General features: G+C 38.6%; 1 protein-coding gene across 7 annotated transcripts in view; it reads right to left on the bottom strand.

Moving 5' to 3' along the window:
- The window catches only part of APOLTP (apolipoprotein lipid transfer particle homolog), a 77,216-nt gene that overhangs the window by 19,744 nt on the left and 34,231 nt on the right, over positions 1 to 23,241 (bottom strand). For all 7 annotated transcript variants that reach the window (XR_014958408.1, XM_085591725.1, XM_085591723.1 and 4 more), the window contains 25 exons: positions 22,651 to 22,790; positions 21,104 to 21,266; positions 20,906 to 20,992; positions 20,246 to 20,380; positions 19,734 to 19,853; positions 18,978 to 19,195; positions 17,161 to 17,354; positions 15,719 to 16,021; positions 14,800 to 15,029; positions 13,619 to 13,780; positions 13,318 to 13,395; positions 12,608 to 12,958; positions 11,704 to 12,060; positions 10,363 to 10,713; positions 9,309 to 9,440; positions 8,518 to 8,667; positions 7,945 to 8,061; positions 7,132 to 7,305; positions 6,213 to 6,420; positions 5,021 to 5,187; positions 3,538 to 3,650; positions 2,967 to 3,048; positions 2,621 to 2,758; positions 1,915 to 2,077; positions 1,130 to 1,251 (listed from right to left, as the gene is read on the bottom strand). Coding sequence is in view for 6 of the 7 variants with exons in the window: in XM_085591725.1 (XP_085447851.1) it covers positions 1,130 to 1,251; positions 1,915 to 2,077; positions 2,621 to 2,758; positions 2,967 to 3,048; positions 3,538 to 3,650; positions 5,021 to 5,187; positions 6,213 to 6,420; positions 7,132 to 7,305; positions 7,945 to 8,061; positions 8,518 to 8,667; positions 9,309 to 9,440; positions 10,363 to 10,713; positions 11,704 to 12,060; positions 12,608 to 12,958; positions 13,318 to 13,395; positions 13,619 to 13,780; positions 14,800 to 15,029; positions 15,719 to 16,021; positions 17,161 to 17,354; positions 18,978 to 19,195; positions 19,734 to 19,853; positions 20,246 to 20,380; positions 20,906 to 20,992; positions 21,104 to 21,266; positions 22,651 to 22,790 (4,455 nt within the window). In the remaining variant the exon portion in view is untranslated. The remainder of the gene's footprint in view (positions 1 to 1,129; positions 1,252 to 1,914; positions 2,078 to 2,620; positions 2,759 to 2,966; positions 3,049 to 3,537; positions 3,651 to 5,020; positions 5,188 to 6,212; positions 6,421 to 7,131; positions 7,306 to 7,944; positions 8,062 to 8,517; positions 8,668 to 9,308; positions 9,441 to 10,362; positions 10,714 to 11,703; positions 12,061 to 12,607; positions 12,959 to 13,317; positions 13,396 to 13,618; positions 13,781 to 14,799; positions 15,030 to 15,718; positions 16,022 to 17,160; positions 17,355 to 18,977; positions 19,196 to 19,733; positions 19,854 to 20,245; positions 20,381 to 20,905; positions 20,993 to 21,103; positions 21,267 to 22,650; positions 22,791 to 23,241) is intronic.

Here is a 23,241-nt window from a genome sequence, read left to right as displayed (position 1 = left end):
CTAAAATAATGAACTTAAGTTTGTTGAAGCTTAATTTTTGATCTTTAGGGACTGCAGGCTGCACTGCCACAGAATCATTGGACATGGCTTGCAAAGTTAAAGCACAAGAAAAAACATTTGCTTCATCAGGAGCTAAATTCTGCTATGTTATTGAAAGCAAAATATTTTCGTGGTGATTTAGATAGTGGCAGGATTTTAATAGTTGTGGTAATTTAAGAAGTATTAAAAAAATACATTCTACACAACTGCTAAAGTAAATTTTTGAATTTGTTAGCTTTTAACTGCTCTTTGCAGGCACATTCATGTTTATGTGTGGTAGCATACTTTATACATTGTCTTCTATTTTTCCATTATTTAGAAAGTAATGTAATACACAACCAAGGTGCTGCATTTTGGATGCACATGTAAAGATAGCACAGTTAGCAGCAAGTCAAGAAAGTGTCCCCATTTAACCACATCTGGAACTCAACCTACCCTATGTTCTCCTAGTTCTGTCTTTTTCACTCTTACACTTTTTAAAAATAGTGATTACTTACTTTATGAAAACAGAGACTCGTTTCAACTGTACTACATTTGTCAGTCTTGCTAATAAGGAGGAGAGTGAAAGAATGAAATACAAAAGAGCTTTGACTGAATCAATAAAGCTGAAAATGCTAAGCAGTATGTGTCCTTTTCTGTGTGGGTAAATCTAGTATTATACCCATGCAACGAGTTTTTCATCCTTCTCAGTCTCAACTAATGCTCACAGTTACTCACTTGTCTTAGATTTCATTTCTTTGTCCATAAGCTGCTTTAAGCATGATATTTGTGCTATTCTTCCCATCTACTATCAGAGGCCCTTACCCAGTGTGCTGTGAGGCTTATGCATTTCATTACCTTTGGTTAAGCAGCAAGGTGTGGGGTTACTGCAAACAAAGAAATACTATGGCCTGAAAACACTTCCTACAAGAATATCAGCTGCTCAGCTTTCACAGTCAGAACTATTTATACATCCAAGAAGGGGGATTGTTTGCCTTATAGTCAAGTTCCCTGGCTTGCTTAGCGCCCTTTTTTAAGAAAAAGTCAAGCAAACAAACAAACAAAAACTCTTGATACCCTCCTGACATTTATTTGCTCTCGGCCACTGTACCTTGTCCTTCTCATTCCAAATGACAGTAAGAACATCCTGGTGACTGCGTGCTGAATGTTTCACATATAAGTTGGCCCAGGCATGCCGTGGAAAAGGGATGGAGAGAGGATGGAGAAGTTCCACTACAAGGAAAACAAACAAGATTTGCCACCAGGAATCATGATCGTTCCCAGGACATTTTCCCACAGGCGGCAGGACATCCCTTGGTTCCCAGGGAAACGCAGTCTCTGCTCACACACACACCCCTACCCAGCAGCCACAAAGAATTCGGTGTGCTGATGCCTGCTCAACAGGAGGAAATGTGAGAACAGGAACCCTCTCTCTATTTATCAGCAGAAAAATAACCAAAAGATTGACAGCTACACCCAGAGCAACTTCAGCAAGAGCAACCAGGGAAATAATCTGTGTGAAACTAAGATGGCCTTACACTGGAAGAGGAATAGCTTACAACACTCAAACAGATAAGTGCAGTTATCTTCTCTATTTTCAGATCATATAGTTTCAACATAAGGGTTTAACACCTCAAGGTAGCAGCCAGTGTGACCAGCGCTCCCTTCAGCACCCAGTACTTAAGTTTTATGTTCCATATTCACAAAGCAGAAAAAGTATTCTGAAATGGACATTTCTAACAGCCAGACCTATAATGAATTTAAAACAAATGAGGCCTTAGAAGCCCTAAATTGAAACCGGGATTGAAACCCTTTGGACACGCATTTTGAAATCAGATTTATGTTGTTTATTTTATAGTCTGCTTTGAACACTTGTAAAAGACTTGAGAAACCTACCCTGAATGCCATGACCTCCTGGCAGCTTTGGGAAGAGTCCAGTGTAAGTGCCTGTTAGCTTTATCTCTTTGCCATCCCACAGGGCAATGTGCCTCAGCAGATGAGTTCTGTTGCCTTTTTGGTAAATTGTCACCAACACAAGTTGCCTTGGAAAAATTTTTAACTAAAAAAAAAAAAAGGGGTAAACATTAAACCCCAAAGTCCTGTGGGGTCTGTAGGAATGTGTTTTTAAAGGTCTAGCAATGTTACTCTAAGCCCACTGCTCTCGTACAAGCAACTATTTATTTCTACTTGTCTTCATTTCTACAAAAGTTGTCTTTGTCTTTATCTCACAGAATAAACCTTACAACATCAAGAATCCCACTATCACAGAATAAATCCAGCAGATAGCACAAACAACAATAGGTATTTGTGACCTCTCTTCTTATTTAGAGAAAGAAATGTGTGGGACCTGCATTATAAAAACTGGTTCAGTTTGTAGCACATTATTTTTCTTATTTCCTGTAAATCCTACATGAGTGCTCCATCTATAGGAGCAAACAAATATAAACTCAAACTAATCCACAGTAAAATGTTTGCTCATGCTACTGGAGAAATCAAGGGCAAAACACCTCACACAGCAGGAGCTGCATTTGGCCTTCACTGCTTGGCAGCCATCCCAAGTGCCCTCCTGTCACAGCCTTTGCTACCAGTGGATGGTACCAACCTGGGTCATGGTCTGTGTCACTTCAATGGCATTAGTGTAGCTGCTTCCAGTCAAAGTTAGCTTTGCTGAAACATTGAAATCCCTTTTTTCCATCCTGAGGTAGAGTTTGCTTTTTGCTTCACTCATATCATAATTTACCTTTTCAAGTTCCCATTAAATTAAAAAAAAAAAAAAAAAAAGGAAAAGAAAAGACTAGGATTGTTAACATTTTTAAAAAACAGGAACATCCTCAACAATAACAAAAATGTTAGAGATACTAGTACTAGAAATAAAGCAGATTGACTCCTAACATTAGACAAGTCTACTTTGCAGTGATGTATGCAATGGATTACTTGCAGATAATTACCTTAGAAGACAGTTGTGCTGCACAGGGGAAGTACTGTAGAAAGAAGGGATGAGTCTGGAGTGCTTTTATATTCAACTCTTCACTAAAGGGAAGAAATGTTCTCTTGTTCAACAACATTTCAGAAAGTCAGCTCTTGCAGGCAGCACAAGTTCATGTGAGTTAGCTCCAAGTACCTGTCACTGAACACTTACCCAGCTCCCAGTTTTTGATGCATTCACACAAAATGATCACCTCTGAGCTCAATAAAAAAATCTGTGTATGCATCCCAGGGACAGAATGTAGCCCACTGGACCAGAAATCATTTTGCCATAGCAAATACATCAGCTTTTGAAAAATGAGAAAGGTATTTTGGAATCTGACTTTGCAAGCACTGTCATGGTTTATAAACTTAGAATTTACAATTATTAGAGATTTTAACAGAACTTAGAGGAGTGTTTGGTGTGACTACTCACTTTATCCAAGTTTTGTTATCTATTTCACCAGTGATTTGGTGATTTATACAGTAACTGTATTCTATGGAAATCACAGTAGCCTGATGGCATTTTTATAGTGCTCAGAATGACCCTTTTACCCTTGCTGGTCTTTTTTCCTACTGATGGAAAAGGAGAAGTTTTTGTTTTCTTCATAGGTCAGCCTCAGAGCACCTTCAGTTTCATTTTCAGTCATGACTTCTTGAACTGTCATCTGTGGAGGGGGAAAATAAAAAAATGACATGCCATGACTTCTACCCAGTATTTCACCTCAACTGAGCACAATCTCTTGACTCACTTAAAACCATCATCTTCACTGAATTTTATCTTCCAGACAGGCCTTCTGGATGCTTCCTAGGTGTAAATCAAGAGCCTCATGAGAGGTTTTCCTTTTTTTGTGTGTGTTTCCATAGCTACTCATTTGCATTATTGGCAAATATTAGTGTTACTTTCAATGTACCCTTATCTGGTTTAAGTCTAAAGCTGCTGGGTGTTGTTTATGCCTTCCACAATTTTATGTCTCATATACCAGAAAGAAATGGTGCTTTTTTTTTTTTTTTTAAAGAAACAGATGAGGTTCCACCAAGTTTTTGCTCCAGGGCATTCCTCCCACAGCTGCTGCATCATCTACAGCCTTATCCTGAAAATGCTAAAGAATCTCTCTGGGAAAGATGAGGGCCATTTCCCACACTTCAACAGCAACACTGGTATTTGACAAAGTCTGTGGGAACAGTAATTTCTGAAGTCCCCTGGTTATACTCACACCTTATAAATTAATAAGGCATCTCAAGAATTACCATCTCTGCTTTTCTTTTTTTTTTTATTCAAATATTTAAAGGATAAAAGACATTTCACTAAATATTAATGGGGAAGTGAAAATATCTTATACCTTACTATAAAAGGTTGGCAGTAAATATTCCCTTGAAACACTAATACTTAATATGCAGGTTTAATATTGATCTAATGTTTATGTTCAGGAAAGCTGACCTTTAGTCTTGCATCCTAGCTACATGTCCTGTTATTTGAAGATAAGGTGGTGGATCACTTGGAAATGTTTTTCTGTGTACTGCCCTTCAAAAGGGAAAGGGACATTTCAACTAATGCTTCCTTCTCCTAAGGGATAAACAAGTATAGCCTATGTTGATCCTATCAAGTAGTTTGGAATATAAATCTACTTCTGTTTATTCAACACTGAAGCATTTTAGGTATTTGTGCTACAAGTGGTTTAACCAAGGCAAAGAATTATCTAGATATAGAGGACAGCTGTTTTCTATCAAAAGTTCTTTCCACTTCTGTGAGCCCTATTAGCAGCAAAGTGATAGTAAATACATGCCTTCCTGACATGATTAACCCTGAAACTGGGGATTTCAGATACCTGACCAGGTTCCTTAGAAACAGACCACTAGCTCTGTACTTAAGCTAAACGAGGATTCAGATAAACTGGACCAAGTCAGCTCTCAGCTGCATTTGTATATAAACCTGGAGTCATTTTACTAAGGCCACTGGAAGTGCTCTGGATTAATGCAAATGTAACTCAAGTGACAGCTTTCATCCAAGCACAGCAAAAGTTTTGTGGTGCATTACCTTAAGAAAGAAGGGAAGTCCCAGGTGATGGAGAAGTGATATTGAATGCTTCACCTCTGCCACGAACACAAATATACCAAAGAGTTCAAAGTCTGTGTCAACATCCACAGTCACAGTTATATCTTTCTCATCATATTGGATTTCACAAACAGTCTTGGCTTTGTTTTCTATACAGAAGGGACAAAATAGCGCCAATTTGAGCAGCTAATTTTTGAGTAATTTCTGTACTGCCTGTATAAAATCAACCCAGACACCTTTTAGTTTAATACATTCATCAAGACAAAGTAATCATTCAAGATCACAAGAATCTTTGGCCTGTGGTTGGAGGGCAGAGTTTTTCTGGATGTCCTTGAACTTTGTCCTTACAAAGTCTTGTAGTAATAGAGCTTGTGTACATGCATCCAGTGTTAAGTGGCAAGTTAGTTCCTGTCAGGAATGTGTTTGTGCAGCTAGAGCTGACTAATCCATACAGCCAGCTGCATCCCTGGCCTGCAGCAGCCTCTTCCAGGGAAGAGCTCTGAGCTGTTCTGACCTCCAGAGACTCCTTTGAGTCCAGCTACCGCAGCTCAACAATGCCCAAAGAGCATGACCTGAATACCTTTCCCCACTGTCCTACCAGCTTTTCATTTTTGAATAGGAGACTGCTAAAAGATCAAAATGAGATAAGAGATGTGAAACTCCACAAATTCTTTACGACAAAACCCACAGAAATGGGGGGTTTTTGGTCGAAATTACATGGTGACTGTGGCTGTCCTGAGAATGACCTATTGTCCTGTTGTTTTTTTCTGAGTGGGTGAAAGGAGATGATGCCACTCACATTAGTATTGATTGCTAACCTCAGTAATTAGTGCCTGCTAACCTCAGTAATTTCTGCCCTGTGGTGCTCTCACAATTGTTGAGTTTTCTTCAACATGAGTATATTCTCCTGGGGGTACTTAAGGTACCTGATCACAATGTAAGAGAGAAATGCAGATAGGATTCATGCCAGGGCAAGTTTTAATGGTAGACTTGCTTCATCAACTAATTGCAGATGCAGTTTCAGAATGACAATTTTACTTACAAACAAGATAAAGCCTCTTTTTAGGTACTACCAGTAAATCTTAGTAAGCTTGTAGCTGTTGAAGGAACAGCTGAAACTTCATCATAGAGCTATTAGAGAATAAAATCCCTGCCAGGAATGGCAGGTACCCACCTGATTTCTGTAAACTGAAAATCAAGTTGATTGCCTTAGGGTAGCCAGATGCCTGGAGGACCTCACTGCTGTGCACACTCTGGCAGAAGAGATCCACTTGGTGGCCAACATAATAGGAGTTTATTATGTATGTGATTGATGTTTCTCCAGCTACAATGTGCACATATCTCTCTTGAGTAGGGTTTCTCCCTTGAAAAACAACATCTATCTAAAAAGGACATGTAAATATAAGTTCTCAAAACAATATTTAAATAATATTTAGTTTTAAGACAGGAGAAAATGGAAGTGAAAGAAAGTTCTGTCTAGTCTATACTAATGTCAAAATCTATCCATTAACAACATATCTTTTGGCCTTTCATTAATCATCTTTGACTTTCAAGTATGAAGCTGATTCAACTAAATGAATGTCAAGCCCTGCCAGCCTCACTGATCGATGACAAATTTTCATTAGGTTCTTTTTTATCCCACAAACACAAATTCCTTCTTATAAAGGATACTTAATATACACCTACTGACAATATTTACCAGATAGTAGGTACTCCAATACTTCTCTGAAAATAGCACACAAATACTTCTTTCAGTATAAAATTCCCATTCAAGAGCAAAGGGGCAGTACTCCAGTTCCTGGTGCAATGTGCTCAAGCTGTCCTGTAGAGTTACAATATCAACAGCACCCACTCTACTACCACAGATCAGAATGGAAGAATCTCATTCAGAAAGCAGTCAAGGAGAAACTTTCTATTTCAGTAGTTCAGGTTTTAGGCATCCAGAGTTTTTAAATACCAGAAAGTCTCAGCTTCCCTCCTGTACTTTACAAAATGGGAGTTTTCATTCAAGCCATAGCTTGAATTACATCCTTATACAGGACAATAATTATAATTAAAAGCAAACAAACAAGACAACAAAACCCCAAAACTACCTGTAAAGATGATGGGACTCTGGCTTGTAGCAGCCATGGCAAAGAGTGATGGAAATTCCCTGTTATGTTGGTACTTGTTTCAAACTCCTGAATTTGTCCTTCAAGAACTGCTTGGTGATCACCATAAAGCACTTCCAAACTAAAGCTCCTGGTGACTTTGAGGTTCAAGATAGTCTGCATGCAACAAAAGTAAATTGTCAAAAACTAGAATTGTAAAAGTTAGAACTCCTGCTGGTCAGGGCTCTTTCTTTGGTTGAGACAGTATAATCTCAAAGATGTGTCAAAAACACATCTTGTATCATTTCATAACACAACACAACAGTTATAAATGTCCCTTTTATTTTAGAACTCAAACATTTAACATGTATTCTCAAGTATGGCCATACTTTAATGCTATTCAGTTACATGATTAATAAGTCTTGTGTTACTCAGATAAAAAAATATGCCAGGTAAGCACAGTTCAGAAGGAAAATACCATTTGGAAAGGACCCAGTGAAATACCAGCAGTGCTCCCCTCTGCCCTGTGTGTCCAGGGGACACTGCAGCTCTGTCAGACACATAAATGCAGTGCCCTCCTCACTCCACACCAGGAGCAACCTCCAGCCCCAGGCCTGTGGAAAGTTCTGATCTAAACTATTCTCTCACGAGAACAAACTGAGCTTCTGGACACCCCTCAAGAGCAAAGCGAGCACCTGGACTCCCCTTCACCAAAACAGCAAATGTGTTAAGTCCCATCTACACCCGCTGCTCTTTGCCATCTCACTTCCCCAGATGCTGTCCCCCTCGTGCCATGGCTCCAGGTTGATAACCTACCTGCAACTCAATCCTGTCTTTTATTTGCAAAGTCTTCAATGTGTCTATGTTATGAATAAGTTTGTAGTTAAGAGACACAACATCCAACTTCTGGACAAAGTTCAGTTCTTCTGTAATCTGTTCAATTCAAGTAAATATGACAAAATTAACTGTGGAACATCTCTGACATGGAGGCTTCTCTGAGTAACTGTAATCACTGGACTAATTACACACTAGAATAAAATTATGAAAGCTATGAAAACTTTATGGTGAAGAATTATCTACTTTTTTTAGAAGTCACAGCTTTGTACTGTAAAAGGGAATATGCTGCACCAAATGAAGATTTTTGATAAGGAAGATTTGATATAGTTTACAAACAAGAGTCAAGGATCATTGCTGATGTCAAATTTGTTGCAAGGAGTAATTGCACAGAAGGGCTGGCTGAAAGATACTGCTTTAATTTAAGGCCTTTAGAACTAACCCAGCCCTGGCAAAGTATTGCATTTGGATTGCCTGCAGAAACAATATTTACCAAATCAATTAGCTCACTTCAACTCCTTTTTCCCGTATTACTGATATGGAGAAGACACTTACTTGCTTGTTGTTCACACAGAAATTAATAAATCCTTTATAGAAGTCACTATTTTTTTCTGATACCACATCAAGTAACATCCTCATGGGAATGCCAATGTCAGCAGCTCCTTGGATGTTATGGGTTAGCACCACATCCAGCTCTTGCCTTTCCTGTTAACAGTTCACAGCACAGAGAGCAAAGCACATGTAGAACCCAGAGATCGCTGCAATACAGAGCTCAAACCAGAAATCTGTCTGTCCTACATGTAACATGAATTAAAGTCCCACTAGCTATGTTGTTTCCCTATGGCACAAAAACAAGCAGAGATGACCAGTTATGGCAGGAAAGTGAAGCACCTTGAGGAAACAGGTACTTGTGCTGTTCTCTGTTCTCTTGCTCTGATGACAAGAGAATCCAAACTTGTAATTGTCAACAGAAAAACAAGAGATTCACAGCCTTCCCAGTGTTGCTGTCTCACTGAATAAACAAACAGCAGTGTCTCAATTAATCATTGCTTATTATTTTGCAGGGTAAATCACAGTGATGTAAAGAACTGTAGAATACAAACAACAAACATTCACATATAAAGAGCATAGCAAGGAAATTATTCAGGAAGTGCCAGAGCCTATATCCTATTATCCTATACATCAGTTACTGCACATTGAAGGTGCCAGATTTTCAAAGATTTTATTATTTAATTTTTATTCTGGCATTTATTACTTAAGCTTGACTATTTGTTCCAAATAACATAGGTTAGAATACATTACTCAGTACCTTGTTCACACACTCCAACAGTCTGCAGGGTACTCACATCAGTGACTTTTAGTATAAAGAGTCCTCGGAATTTACTTTCATCAACTGTGATCAATGTCTGTGAATCTAGGTTCATCTTATCCATCAAAAGATAGCCCGAGCCATCAATTTTCATTGGTGCTCCAAGAGCCTGTAAAAGAAAGAAAAAAAATTAAAAATCACCACTTTTGCACTTAACCACAAATACATTTTCCCTCTGAAACTTAATTCCTAATAGCAACTTTAATCACCTAGCTGTGAAATCAAGTATATCAGGCAGCATAGGCACAGGATGTTTCAGAAATCTTGAGAGTTTTTTAATACATTTTATAAATGCTGTTTTTTTTGTTTTGAATATGTCTGATTATTATTGACAAATGAGTCAGCATAAATAGAACACTGGACAATGTGGTAGCTCTTCCTGCCTAAATGGAAAGTTAATTTATATTCTATGCTTGACATTGTCCCAGTGGCCTGAAGCATCCATAAATTCAGTTAAACCAGACAGTATACATAAGTTTATTATGGCAGTTCTGTTTTTGGAAAAGGGCAAGTGAGTCTCATCTTTGTATATTCAGATTTGCCCTGACTTGCATATTGAACTCACAGATCATAATGTGATAACATGTCTCTCAAACTTTCCATACACTGAATTTTCTGACCTGAAGATTATCTATTTACTTCATATATTTTTAAACTGTTGCAGTTTGTCTCTCAAACTGCTGAGAAACTGTAATCGCTTATAAAGCTAAAGACAACTTTGAATAATCATTATTTCTGAACAGAAAAAACCTGCAGAATTTTCAACCATGTTTTAGAAAACACACTGGAGCTAGTACAAGCAAGTCCATTATCTGCAGGTACTGATTAAGAGAAAATTTGGAGTATGCCATATGAAAATACAGGGAATAACTGGCTCCAGAAGTAAGATACAGCATTTAAAGAGAATGCTTTTCTTATTTCTCTGCAACCTCTTTGAAACACTTAGTTATTGTCTTTTGACTTTTGCAAGTACAAAGGTCCTAGCTTAGATGTATAAATTCAACATTAAAGGAGAAAATTATTTTCCATACCTGAATTGTTTGGCATTTGTTTTCTATAATCATTTTCCACTGCAGGTTCTTTTCAGGGTCAAAGTCCCCATTCATCTGAAGTTCACAGGCACCCAGTTTCATTCCAACTCCAAGAAGATACTTTAAGTGTTTCCGTGCACTGATGGACAGCTCATTTTCCCTTGGGATTTCCTTCAGCTGGGGGAGGTCATGCCTGAATTGAATTTGCAGAGCCATCTTTGCCTTGCACTCTGCTCTCACTTCAAGATGGGCAGTTTTGCCTTCTGTTTCCAGGACAGAGAGCAACTCTGCCTGGCATTTGTCTTTCTGAATGGATCCTGTGAGCCGTGACTGAGTTGGGAAACTGAAATCCTATCAAGATTTAAATAAAAAAATCCTTTGGAATATTACAAACACTTTAAGACAAGTGTGTATTATATACAATATCAGAGACAAAACCTACAATCTCCAAGTTGACATTTTTCTCCCTCTCAACAAGAAAGGTGATTTTTCCTGAATAGGACCTGATGCAAGATTTAAGGGTTCTCCTGAAGAATTCACAACTTCTGCATCTTTATGAAGTTTAATATTTACAAAAAATATAAAATACCTGTTTCTTCAGATTGGCAAAGTTTACTAAACATTCTATACTTCGTCCAGACCACACCAATCTCAGTTTTCAAACAAATTAATGTACAAAAATCATAGGCCTAACAGACATCCTTGCATCTGACTGTAGAAGGTTTGTTTTTTTAATAATTAAACTTCCTACTTGTCTTGTGCATCATCCCAAATGAAAGGTTTCTTCCCGTTCTGTCAAAGAATTTCTAAAAACACTGAAAATTCTACTATTTTTAATACTTTAAGGGGTTTTAATTCCCTTTTCACAACTTTCCTGTCATTTTTATGTTGCCACTTTGTAGTTGAGGAAGTTACTCAGTTTGAGGATCTGAAAGCAAAATATAAATTCCTATGAATATCTAGGAAAAAAACCCTGATTTTGCAATAGTCATTCTTTCCAATTTAGTCAGTAAGACTAACTGGAAAAAACAAGGAAGTTCTCTTTTGGTGTAATTCTCAGAGACCAGGGAATATATTTCTGACAGAGTTCAGGCTAATATTGCTGTTCAGCCTTAGAGGGCACTGTCGGCCTGAGAAGGCAACAGTCAGCAAAGGCTGAACTGATCTCAGTCTCAGAGAGCACCTGGGAACAGGATGTGTGAGACACTGCCTTTGCCAAATGTTGTGAGACAGGCGTGCCTTTAGAGTGCCTTCCCAACACTTCAGCACTGTCATTTTAGCTAAAACCCACAAGCCCTTCATTTGATCCCCAAACTCTCTTTAAAAGCTTCCCAGAGCTACCTGCAGAAGCTGACATTCTGTTTCTGTTTCCAGTGTCCAGTCAGCTTTATTCTGAACACAGAGATCCCCTCTAGCCTTCAGTCTGCATCTGCCAGCCTGCAACAGGAGAATGACCTCTGTGGTGGAGTCTGTGGCTGCAGAGAACAGGACTGAGTTTTCAAAAGGCAGCCCAAGCTGGCTGAGCCAGGGAAATGAATGCCTGAGCATCCCTTGGAGTGTATATTCATGCTGACAGGAGGTGTCTATCTGCACATCGACTGCTCTGCCATCACACTGCAGGTTCATTAACAAGCCCACATTGCAGATGTTCTGTTGAAATGAGCCCCCCAAGGCTGCAGCACGAGGCAATCCCATCCTCTGCAACAGAAAAGATTATACAGTTTAGAACACACAAGGCAAAGCAACTGTCTTCCTCATTTGTTCCTAATTCATGAGAAAGTATTCCTTCTTTCTGAAACAATCTGCATTTGGAAAGGACCATACAAGACATCTTATTTCATAGAGAAATCAGAAATTTCTCTGTGAAAAAGATGAAAAAAAATGGGGGGGGGGGAAGAAGAATAAATCCTTGAATAATTTTTTCACAACTAATGTAGAAGAAAAAAATCTTAACTTCCACAATTCCAAACTGAAAGGACATGCTTTTCACTAGATTTTAGGATAAAATTTTATTTTAATTAATAAACTATTATTAAACAACATTTTTATGGCAATAGCAGTAACACTGCTATTGTATTACTCCAGATTATCACTTCCCCCTGCAAGTGCTCTGACTCATTGCTCTGTCAGAACTTTAATGACCAAATTTGGCCTATTCATAAATGTGCCAGGAGACAGTTTTCTGTGACTCAGTGATCTGAAGTACAAAGACTGGAAGGGCATGCAGAAAACAATCTGGGCTTACCTCTAGACTGACACACTTGTTTCTAAAAGCAAGTACCCATCCTGTCTCATTGCTTGCCAGGCTCACTTCCCCATCAGCTTCCAAAGTGCAAGGCCCAAGGACAATACCAAGGATGCCCTTGTACTTGTCACTTCTCATGGCTGACACCTTCAGTTGGTTCTCTCTGGCAATTCCCAGAGAATGAAGTAAAGGCAAAGAATGCTGGAAGTTGATTTCTAAATGAGGATGGATGTTACTGGTGGCGTAGAGTTGCAGGCAGGCAAATATATCATGAAAAGAAACATGTCCAAAGAGGATGACAGTAAAGTTGCTGGTAAATATTGACCCATTCAGTGAAACTCTTGCTGGAGTCTGAAAAATTACAGAAAACTGTCAAGTTTGCTTTCCTGTCAGGTCACATACTGTTTTTAAAAGCTCATATTAGTAGAAGAGAACTGTTCCCTACACAATTTTGTATTCATCCCACATAATTATAAATGCCAAAACAAATGGAGAGATGGACTCAAATCTTTATTTTGGAGTTCCACAATAGAAATAACAGGAAGAAAACCCAAACCAATAATTAATGAAAATATTTGAAAGTGCACACAAAGCTTCCAGCAAGCTGAAATCCAATCTCTACATGTCCAACACTGCCAGTACTCAGATTCCCTCCATAGTAGTTAAGACACTATGCTGTTTAGAGCAAAGTTTATAAATGAAGTGAGTACCTCAAAATGATGAAATGCAATTGCACCATTGCAATGGCCAGAAAGCTGTTTGTTAGTAGATTCTCCACTGCAAGCAACCTGTTGATGTTGTCAATAAAGCACATTCAGAGAATGAAGAAAACCAGGGAAGACTAAAATTCAAGGGAGCAAGTTACAGGGCTGCTTTAAGGATCAAATAGATGAAGGCACCAAAACATAGATTTAATTAAAACAGAGATTTTAACATCCATTTCGAAAAGATCAACAGTTTAGTGTTTACTGCACTGAATACATTACAATATATGACAGGATTTCTGCAAACCTCTAGTACATGTGGAACAATGTCCATCAGTCCTCCCACATTATGGCGAAGTAAAAAAGAAACTTCCATAGCAGTGCCAGTGGTTTTCTTCTCTATTTCAATCTTGAGCTGCTCTGTCTCCACTGTGGTTGTTATCCCTGCAGCAATCTTTTTGGAGAAATTCTATGCACAAAAGAAACCAAATCATGGAAACAAACAAACAACAGCATCCCAGCAACAACTGGGAATGGCAGAGTGTGTTGCACTGTGCTTAAACATCACAGCCTGTGTCAGGGTGGCAGCACTGGTAAAATAAAAGTGCAAATTCATCAAGGCATTTCAAATAGACATTATAGTGTTATGCCAGACCTTCTAAATGCAGTGTATCAATAATTCCTTCTGGCTCCAAAACATATTGAGAGCATTCAAGTACCCTGAGCATTCAAGTACCCTGAGCCCTCAGGCACAAACAATTAAAGCACTGCAACTACTAAAAAGCAAGGCAAAGGAACTGTTTAGAATTCGTTCTCTGCACACCTCTGTCTCTCACCCTACCACAGCTGTTGAAGCCACCCAAATGTAAGCATGTGAGTGACTTGAGTTTTGCAGTGGATGTCTGAAATAGCAAAGTATTTGAAGCCTTCTTTTATGAAAAGATAATCTGTGATGCAAAAGAGCTGTAAAGTTCACGGATCTATAGCAGAAATGCAGATAGAGAGAACTGCAGCCAAGCAACATCATACAAGGAATATGGTCCATAATGCTTCTGTGGGTAGGAATTTCCAAAGGGAAAGCCATGCTAAACACTGTTCTGCTCTTTAGCAGCCATCCAGAAGATGACACCAGGACCAGTTAAATCCAATACTAGATGCAAGCCTTAGGCCTGCTGGTCCACTTCCCATTTATAGGGGAAAGACAAAATTGGACAAGACATATGTTCATACAGAGCAAAGCACTTCACTTAAATGAGTACTGAATGTAGCATCTCATTTAGTCTAGATTCAGCTCCAAGAGCTTAGATGACAGCTTCACAGTATGACAAGGAGCCAGACAACAACTTTCCTTCACTCAGTAATTTAGTACATCTCAAAAAGCAGCTTCTAAAATAAATATATACAGTACACAAGAAAAGCCTAGAATTATTATATATACACAAATTGTCCTACCAGAAATCAAACTTTCACAGGCAGAACTCTTCTTACCTCATAATAGCCAGCAGCTTCTAAAACAAAAGGGAACCCATGTTTCTTTATCTTTGAGATGTTGTGCTTTAAGCTCACAGATAGCTGGAATGTTGGAGGCTCTGTGGCCAGTCTGTGCCCCTCGAACACAGCAACAATCTTCTCACTGCCACTCTGCAGGGCTATGGCAATGGTGTGATTTCCTGTGCCATGCTCACGTGTGGCACTAAGAATGCCATCCAAAGGCAACCCTATTGACAGGGAAGGAAGTAAAATCAACACAGCACTTCTGGATTATCATTACAGCCTACAAAAATGCATTGCAGATCAAAAGCAGCCTTCTGTAACTTTTCATAAGAAAAGACACACCTTTATAAAGTGTGATCACTTCACTGATATTTATAGAAAGACATTACCTACCAGGTGAAAATCATATTGAAAAGGGACCGCTAAATTAAAATGTGGCATACACTTTGGAAATTAAGAACTTTCCTTTTCATAATAAAGGATATTTACCAATTGGTATTGTTTCCAACTCCAGTAGTTAGCTGTTAACAAGATTCAGAAAATATTTATTCTGTCCAAAAGAATCCATGCAAAATTACTGATAACTCCAGTTCAATGAAAATCCATGGCTTTGCTTAGGAAACAACACTTGGCATAAACTATACTTAGAGGAACTGGTCAGCTTAGATGCTGTGCAAGAGCACAGTTGTACAAGAGAGAAATAATTTACTCTGAAGTATTTCAAAAGTCTTTGAACTATTTCTGTGTCCATTTTATGGTATTTTCTCAACAATATTAAAAAGAATGCTGCTAGGTTTAGCACACATTTTGTTCTGGTGTGAGCAAACCCAGCTCATCTGTTTCCAATGGTCAGCAGTCATTTAGATAAATTCACCTTGTTAGATCATATCATCAAGTCAGATTTTCTTCCTACCTGCATTTTTTAAAAAGTCGACATTATGTGTGAAAGTCCCACTGACTTTGCCGTGCCCATTATCCATGATATTGAAAAAATCTACAGAAAGAGCCTTCTCATCCACCTGGAAGCTAACTAGCCCCACTTTCTTCTCTTTACTCAGTTCCAGGTGTCCTTTCAGTCTTGCCTCCCCTGGGATTGCCTGACTGCCATTCTGAACGATGGCAACAGTGATATTGTGCACAGTGGTATTCCCAAACACATTCCTGTTCCTGACATGCAGTCCATACAGTCTTTTGTTGACCATCACACTGATGTTACCTGTAACAGGCAGAAATTATTACTGTGGAGAGACATTCTTGGGACAGAAATAGCCACAGTTTTAGAAGTAATGTATAAATTAACCATTACTTTAATACCAGGAGGAATTAGAAACATTTCCATTTATTACTAGATAATTTTGCCTAATCTAGAGAGCAAAGCAGTTCAGTGTTGAGGGTTTCTCTACTAGTGAGTGTCTGTGTTTAAAATAAATTACATAATAGTATTTCTGGCAGCTGTTCCTTTTTATTCATCAAGCTTCTTGTGCCCTTAGGCCTTGTACTATACTGCACTCCCTCTGAAGTAAAATTTACAGGTGGCTTGTGAGTTACTACTTGTGTAATTGCAGGCTAAACAATCCCTCCAGAGCTCTGCAGTGACTTACTCCACCCATGGAGCCATTCAAAGGACTAGGAGTCTCAAGTCAGCCCCTACATTTCAGAAGAGGAAAGAGGCCACCCACTGTTTCCTTTAATCTATGAAAACATGAAAAATTGTTTGTTCACTGAAAAATACTCTCAACCCAATGACCCATGGTTCATTTTGCCTGCTAAGTACTCTGCTCTGCATTATACAGAATCACAGAATGGTTCAGGCTAGAAAAGACCTTAAAGCCCATCTTGTTCCAACCTCTCTGCCATGGGCAGGGACACTTTTTCCCCTGTCCCAAGCTGTTCAAAGCCCTGTCCAGCCTGGCCTTGAACATTTCCAGGGATGGGGCATCCACAGCTTCTCAGGGCAACCTGTTCCATTGTCTGATCACCCTCACAAGAATTTCTTCCTAATATCCAATCTACACCTGCCTCTGTCAGTTTGAAGACATTCCCCCTTGTCCAAAATGCTTCTCCAGCTCTCTTGAAGCCCCTTTAGGTACTGGAAAGGCTCTAAGGTCTCCCTGGAGCCTTTTCTTCTCCAGGCTGACAACCCCAACTCTCCCAGCCTGGCTCCAGAGCAGAGGGACTCCAGCCCTCTGATCATCTCTGTGGTCTGCCCTAGACTTGCTCCAGCAGGTACACATTGCTCTACTGTTGGGGGCCCCAGGGCTGAATACATTGTGCAGCTCAGGAAGGATTACATTAAAATTAAGCAGCGTCCTTGGATAGCTGCAGGTTAGAACAAAACACAAAGGAACAGAGTACCATCGTGAACGTTGTTTTTGCACTTCAGTAATCCATCCAGAGAAAGGAGATGAGGTATGGCTTTTAATCCAGTAAAAGTGTGTTGGACTCTTCCATTTAGGGACAAAACAAAACCAACTTTCTGCTCCCTGGCTCCCATGAAATCCATGTGAAGCCTATTTTCATTAAGCTTCAAGTCAGAAGACAACAGAAGTCTAAAAAGACAGACATAAAAATTGTTAGTAAGATATTTTTATGGTTGATTCAGGATTTTCAAGACACCCCTCCTCACTCAAAGCATAATCAATGAGAGCAGGGTGCTCAGGAGTGTATGTGGTCAGGTTTGGAGTATCCTCAAGTATGGAGACCCCACAGACTTTCTGGACACTCATTCCAGTGTTTTGAATCAGGCAATCAGATGCCTTGCAGTCAGCACACGCTATTTACCAGATGTTTATAAATTCCTCAATAAAGCTGCACACAGATTGGCAGACTAATTTTTCTTTAAATTTCTTGAATGCTTTTGTTATGGTTCCTAAAAGAGCTGGAGAGACTTTGAGTTGGAAACTAAACCTTCTCTGTCACAATATGAAATATCTTTGGTGCTGATTTAAAAGCAGAATTTGAGAATTCAGTTTAAAAAATAATTATTAATGTCACCATTATTTGAGTTTGGCAAATGAAGTAGCAATATTTCTTTGCATTTTGGCCCTGAATTGAACTGTGTTGGAAAAACACAGCACAGCTTTTTAGGGAAACCTGCTGGAGCAACAAAATTTTGTGTTGTTAAGTATAAGACTGAGACACAATTTTCACATGGCCTTCAACAAACTATCCATTGAACTATCTGACTTTCTAGCCTGAAGTATACTACACAAAATACCTAAAAGTGAGGCAATCACTCCAGTCTTCATAGTGTTAGATATCCCTCCTAGAAACTGGAACCCTGTTGAAAGACTGATGCAAGTAAAACCTCAGTGAAAGTCCACTCCATGGGAAGAACAAAACTACACAGTTCAAGGAAGTAAGGTTTATTCCCTCAGTCAGCAGCTGAAGTCTGTACAGACTGCATCCTTTTAGCTATTCTCCAGAAACATTTTACAGTTTATTTTTGTTTGTATCCTCCCTGTAAAACAAACCCTAAAAAAATTGTCGATCCAAAAATTTTAAGTGTTCTGTTTCTTTCCTGTGAACTGCAACAAATTGTTCTCTTATGGCTTACCCTGGTATTTAAACAAATTAATGCACTGTTGGAAGCCTAGAATTGCAAGCATACTGCAGAACCATGTGAAATACCCTTCTTGGAATAGTTTATCTTATTTTTAGTGTTACTAGTAAATCTAATGTGCTTCATCTGAATTGATGTAACTTCTGATTTCTTTAACTCTTATTTCCTCATTCTCCTTATCCCATCCAATTGGCAAACGCTGGGACCTTTGCAGAATTCTTCATTGCGTACTTTTGTATTTGTGAAATTTGAAAAATCAGCTGAAACTTGGAGGGCTAAACTTCTATTTCCCACCTCAGAGCTTTCTCCAATACTTTAAAACCTTTATTAGAAACACTGGCAAGTGCCCTTTTCCACTGGCATAACTTGTACTATATCTTCACTCAAAGTTCTCTATAAGAAAGTCCTTTGAAAGCAGCTAGAAGACATTAACACAACTTATTTGAACTTATGAAACATAAGGGGCAAAAGTACTTCAATAATAGGGATAACACATGAACTGGCATTTACTCAGTGGTCTTGCTGCAGCCATAGGAAAGTAGTTACATTTAAATTTGTATCCCAGAATACTCTTCAGTTCCTCAATTAACCAACATTCTGATTTCTCTACCTTGATGGAAATATTTTGCCCATGAGCTGGAACTGTACTGATTCTGGATTTGTCAGGACAGTCTGATGGAGAAAAGCCCTCAGTTCAACAATTCTGGCATTCCTCCTCTTTTCATTGTTCATATCAACCTCCAGCATCAGCATTTCCTTTCCATTGGAATGAAGGTGAAGGGAGCCATTGACATTATTTTCACCATAACTCTTCAGGGCTGCCTGGGCCTGCACACAGAAAAAAGGAGAGGAGGACATTAAGGACCTCAGATTATATTACACAATACTGAAACTTCAGTTTGAGCAATGAGACTCAGACAACAAGTTGGGACTGGACGAAAGCATAGAGGGGAGTAAAGGGAGAAAGGAGTTTTTAGTTCTCATCTTTGTTTCTCATCATTTAACTAATTTTATTTGGCAATAAATTAAATTAATATTGCCCAAATTGTGTCTGTTTTGTCTGTGTAAGTAATGGGTAAGTGATCTCCCTGTCTTTATCCCAACCCTATCACAACAAAATGTGAACAACATTGAATTTTAAGTACAATTAAAGTAGACTTTAAGAGTTTTCTGAATTTCAACCAAAATACAAGCCAACTATTCCAACCCCATGTAGCTATCTAGCCAGAACAAACCATGAAAAGTTTAACCATGAAAAGTTAACTGTTTCCCTAACAATTTACAACTCTCTAGTATAGTAATTGCAAAATAGTAAACTTCAAAATCTTCAAGTTCAAGCAACAAGACTGTAATGACCAGGACTGACCTGTGAAGACGTGTTCTTGTTAATGATGACTTTTACACTCGCACCGCAGTCAAAGTGTTCCAGTTTAGTCTGCCTGGAGAACAGCTCCCCACTTAGGCCCATTGCTTGTGGAAACTCAAGCTATTTGACAAAGTAAAGTATCAGAATAAAAGATTGCATTCCCCCCAGTTGCCTCATGTGATTTAATGTCTGAACTTCTAGCATGAGGTTGGTGATGCATATATGCAAATGTGTGTATCAAATTTTACCAGTTTTATCCCAAGATACTGAAAAATATATTGAAAGCAGTAAAAAAGCATGAAAAAAAAGGTCAACATGTCCCTTACAAAGTATTATTGACACAAATTATTGATACATAACTGAACCTGCTGAGATACCTATAGTTATTTGTCAGAGCCAGGACTTGATTGGATTAGGATGTTTACTGGCATCAAGCAATTATAATTCTAAAGACAACGCAGTAAAACAGTCAGCAAGACATAAAAAATACCAAAAATTAAACTCATCACTACCTGGAATGAGTGTGTCACATCCATGTGTAAAAGATGTCTAAAATCTGCCCCACTGGATTTGTCCTGATACCTCCCTAGAAAACTGAAAACATCTTCCTTATTCACCTTTAACACAGTCTCAAGCTCATGCTTCACCTGTGTGTTAAGAAAGGGAGTAAGCAAAGTGCACTGAGTATTAACCCTGTGTATAATGAAAGACCAGAGAAGTCATCCCTACACACCACGAAAAATGAAAGAGTTTCTATCTATTATGTTTTGGCACCAAATGAAAAATTAGGAAGAAGAAAAATGAGGAAGAAAATGAGGAAAATAGAAGAAAAGAAAATGAGAAAAAATAAGTACATTTGGTAAGAGGGATAATAGACACAGCCAGATAAGGGTGGATCCATTCCATCCCAGTACTTGTTTTATTAATAATCCTCATGCATAATGACATTCTAAAAAATATATTAAGTATTCTTATCATAGATTACTACACATATTATTATACAAAATTAAGGAGGTACCAAGGACATAATCACCCTCTGAACATTTTAGTTGCAGCAGCTATGTAGCAAGAAACGAAAGACCTATAGCAAGTGAGGTCTGAAAAGACAATTAAGTGTAAATAAAAAGGGTGATTAATGTCTCCTAACTGAACCTAATGGGAAATTTACTCACATTTTGATGACTTAGAGTTAAAATACACATTTCAACATCTTTGGGAAATGTCCTGTAGTTATAAGGATGAGTTAAGCCAGCACAAATCTAAAAAGAAGTTTGAGGGAAAATGCAACAAACGTAAGTAATATGCAGTAAACCACTCATTTGCAGGTTGTTCCGGTATATCAGACTAAAGGGAGTGCTTGGATAACTTACATAGGGGTTTTCAGGTTGGTAACCAAGTATAAGAGTCTGAACAGTTTCCTCCACCCCATTTATCAAAACTTTTGTTTCCATTAAATAGTGCTTTTGCTTTTTGTCAACAGTAAATGTCTCCTGCAGAAGAAAGCTCTGCAGAAAAGGTACTTTAAAAGGATGCCTGGAAAAAAACAAGAAATAAACATAGTGTAAAAGATCTTAATAGACAAATACAACATGAAATCATGCAGAGTTCACCTGAACTCCAAAATTATCAGTTACCACCAGGGTGTCAGGTACAGAAGCAAAACACATGGGATTGGACATTTAAGAAACTATAGAGCATAATGACAACTTCGTACAAACTTCACACACTAACCTGAATTTTGATAGAGTTTCCATCCTGAATTTGGTAAATGCCTGGAAGGGCATGGGAGAAGGTGCTGCTCTAAAGTTCTGACACGCATAACCAGCACATACACCTTCTATACCTGCATGGCCAAGACTTCATTTCAAATAGGGAGTGTCCAATAGCTCCTGGCAGTTTTGAAAATCTCACCTATCCACATTTTATGTTTTGTGTAGAAACAGTATCTACATGCCAAGAATCCTGTGCAACAGATGTTCATCACTACACAGCTCCAGGAGTAGTTTACTACTTCAGTGTAATGTTTTATGGACTTTATTAAATATTTCTGCACATTTACTTAGTCAGACCTCTTGGAAGCATGCATGAACCTTTATAAGCAGACACTGGACAGCATTTATACATGTTAGAATATCTGGTACAGCTCTTCATTTACATATTTTTCTACTGAAAAGACACCTTCCAGTGTTTTAGTTATCTCAAAGATGCACAGTGGCTCCTAAGGCAGCACTCCTGTGCATGCCTGTTGATCCTGCTGTGCCTTAAGAAAGATGAGATTTGCCTAGAAGAGATCCAGATGTCACTAATCTGAACATACATTTTTATTGAGGCCTTCAGGCAGGCTTTAGTAATGGATAATGAAGAGAGAAATTTCAGGGACAGCCAATATGTAGGAGCAGTGTACTCATTCTCACCAGAAAATGGAAATGTATTCCAAAATCTAAACAAGACCATTTGTTACATGCTTTAAGAGGATACCTCTGGCTTTAGAATGGCTGTATAATGCCTAAGGACTAGGAAAAAGCACAGAGGATGGCACAGATAATCAGATCTGGATTTTGGAACTTCTCACCACATACACGTTTGGACACACCATAAATCCTGCTATTTTCAGGAAAGAAGGCTATATGCCTGGCTGACTTGCCAGTAAACATGTCACAGCACACATGGTCTGTTGCCTTTGACAGCTTTGTTCACCATCATTTCAACAAAGAGGCCAAAACCTAATGGATGCAAATAACCAACCCATGAAGCTGCCATACTTGAGCAATTTCAGGGAACCAGATGGGACAAAGAACAGACTTTGTGCATGTGGCACTCTCACTTTGAAAAGCCCAGAACATTTCCTAAGAGCACCAAGACGCACATTAAATTTAGGCCAAAACATTTCTAAAAGATAGAAATAAGAATACTAAACCTGAAATAGAGGGTTGCACGTTTTTGATACAGCATCTTCTCCTTCCTCAGCTCTTTTATTTGACCTTCACAGTGCAGTATAACAGGCAGACTTTTATAATCTCTCCACACAATCTTCACAGAAAAGTTTGTCTTCTTAGGCTGCACTCAGATCATGAGACCAGAACAGGAAAGGACAATTTCATCAGATTTACTGCATTTATATTCAGGGACCTCAATAAGGAAACCATGTTGTTCAACAGGCTGCAGCAAGGCTGTCACTTCACAGACAAACCATTCCTGCTGCAGTTTAAATCCAGATCTCCATTAATTTCTCAAGAGGATTAAAAGTGCCATCAGTAGAAAACTGACTCCAGCAGAAGACAAATGCTCCTTAATGTATCATTTGAGTGTCATCTACTTGCAACATAAGCAAGCTCTGGTACATAAAAGACCAAACTGGATTTTCAAAGCATGGAAAAAGCATATTCAAAGCTATGTTTAGAAAAACACTTTTTAAGACTTCCTGCAAGGTGTGAATGGACCAAAGTAACTCATCAAAACACCTCTTTAGAGGAGAAACTGCTGATTACCCTTCCTGTGCCACAGACAT

This window comes from Lonchura striata, chromosome 14, assembly GCF_050655825.1.
Source record: "Lonchura striata isolate lonStrDom1 chromosome 14, ASM5065582v1, whole genome shotgun sequence".
Taxonomy (NCBI): Eukaryota; Metazoa; Chordata; class Aves; order Passeriformes; family Estrildidae; genus Lonchura; species Lonchura striata.
The sequence above is the reverse complement of the archived record's forward strand: the minus strand, read 5'-3'. Positions and strand labels throughout refer to the sequence as shown.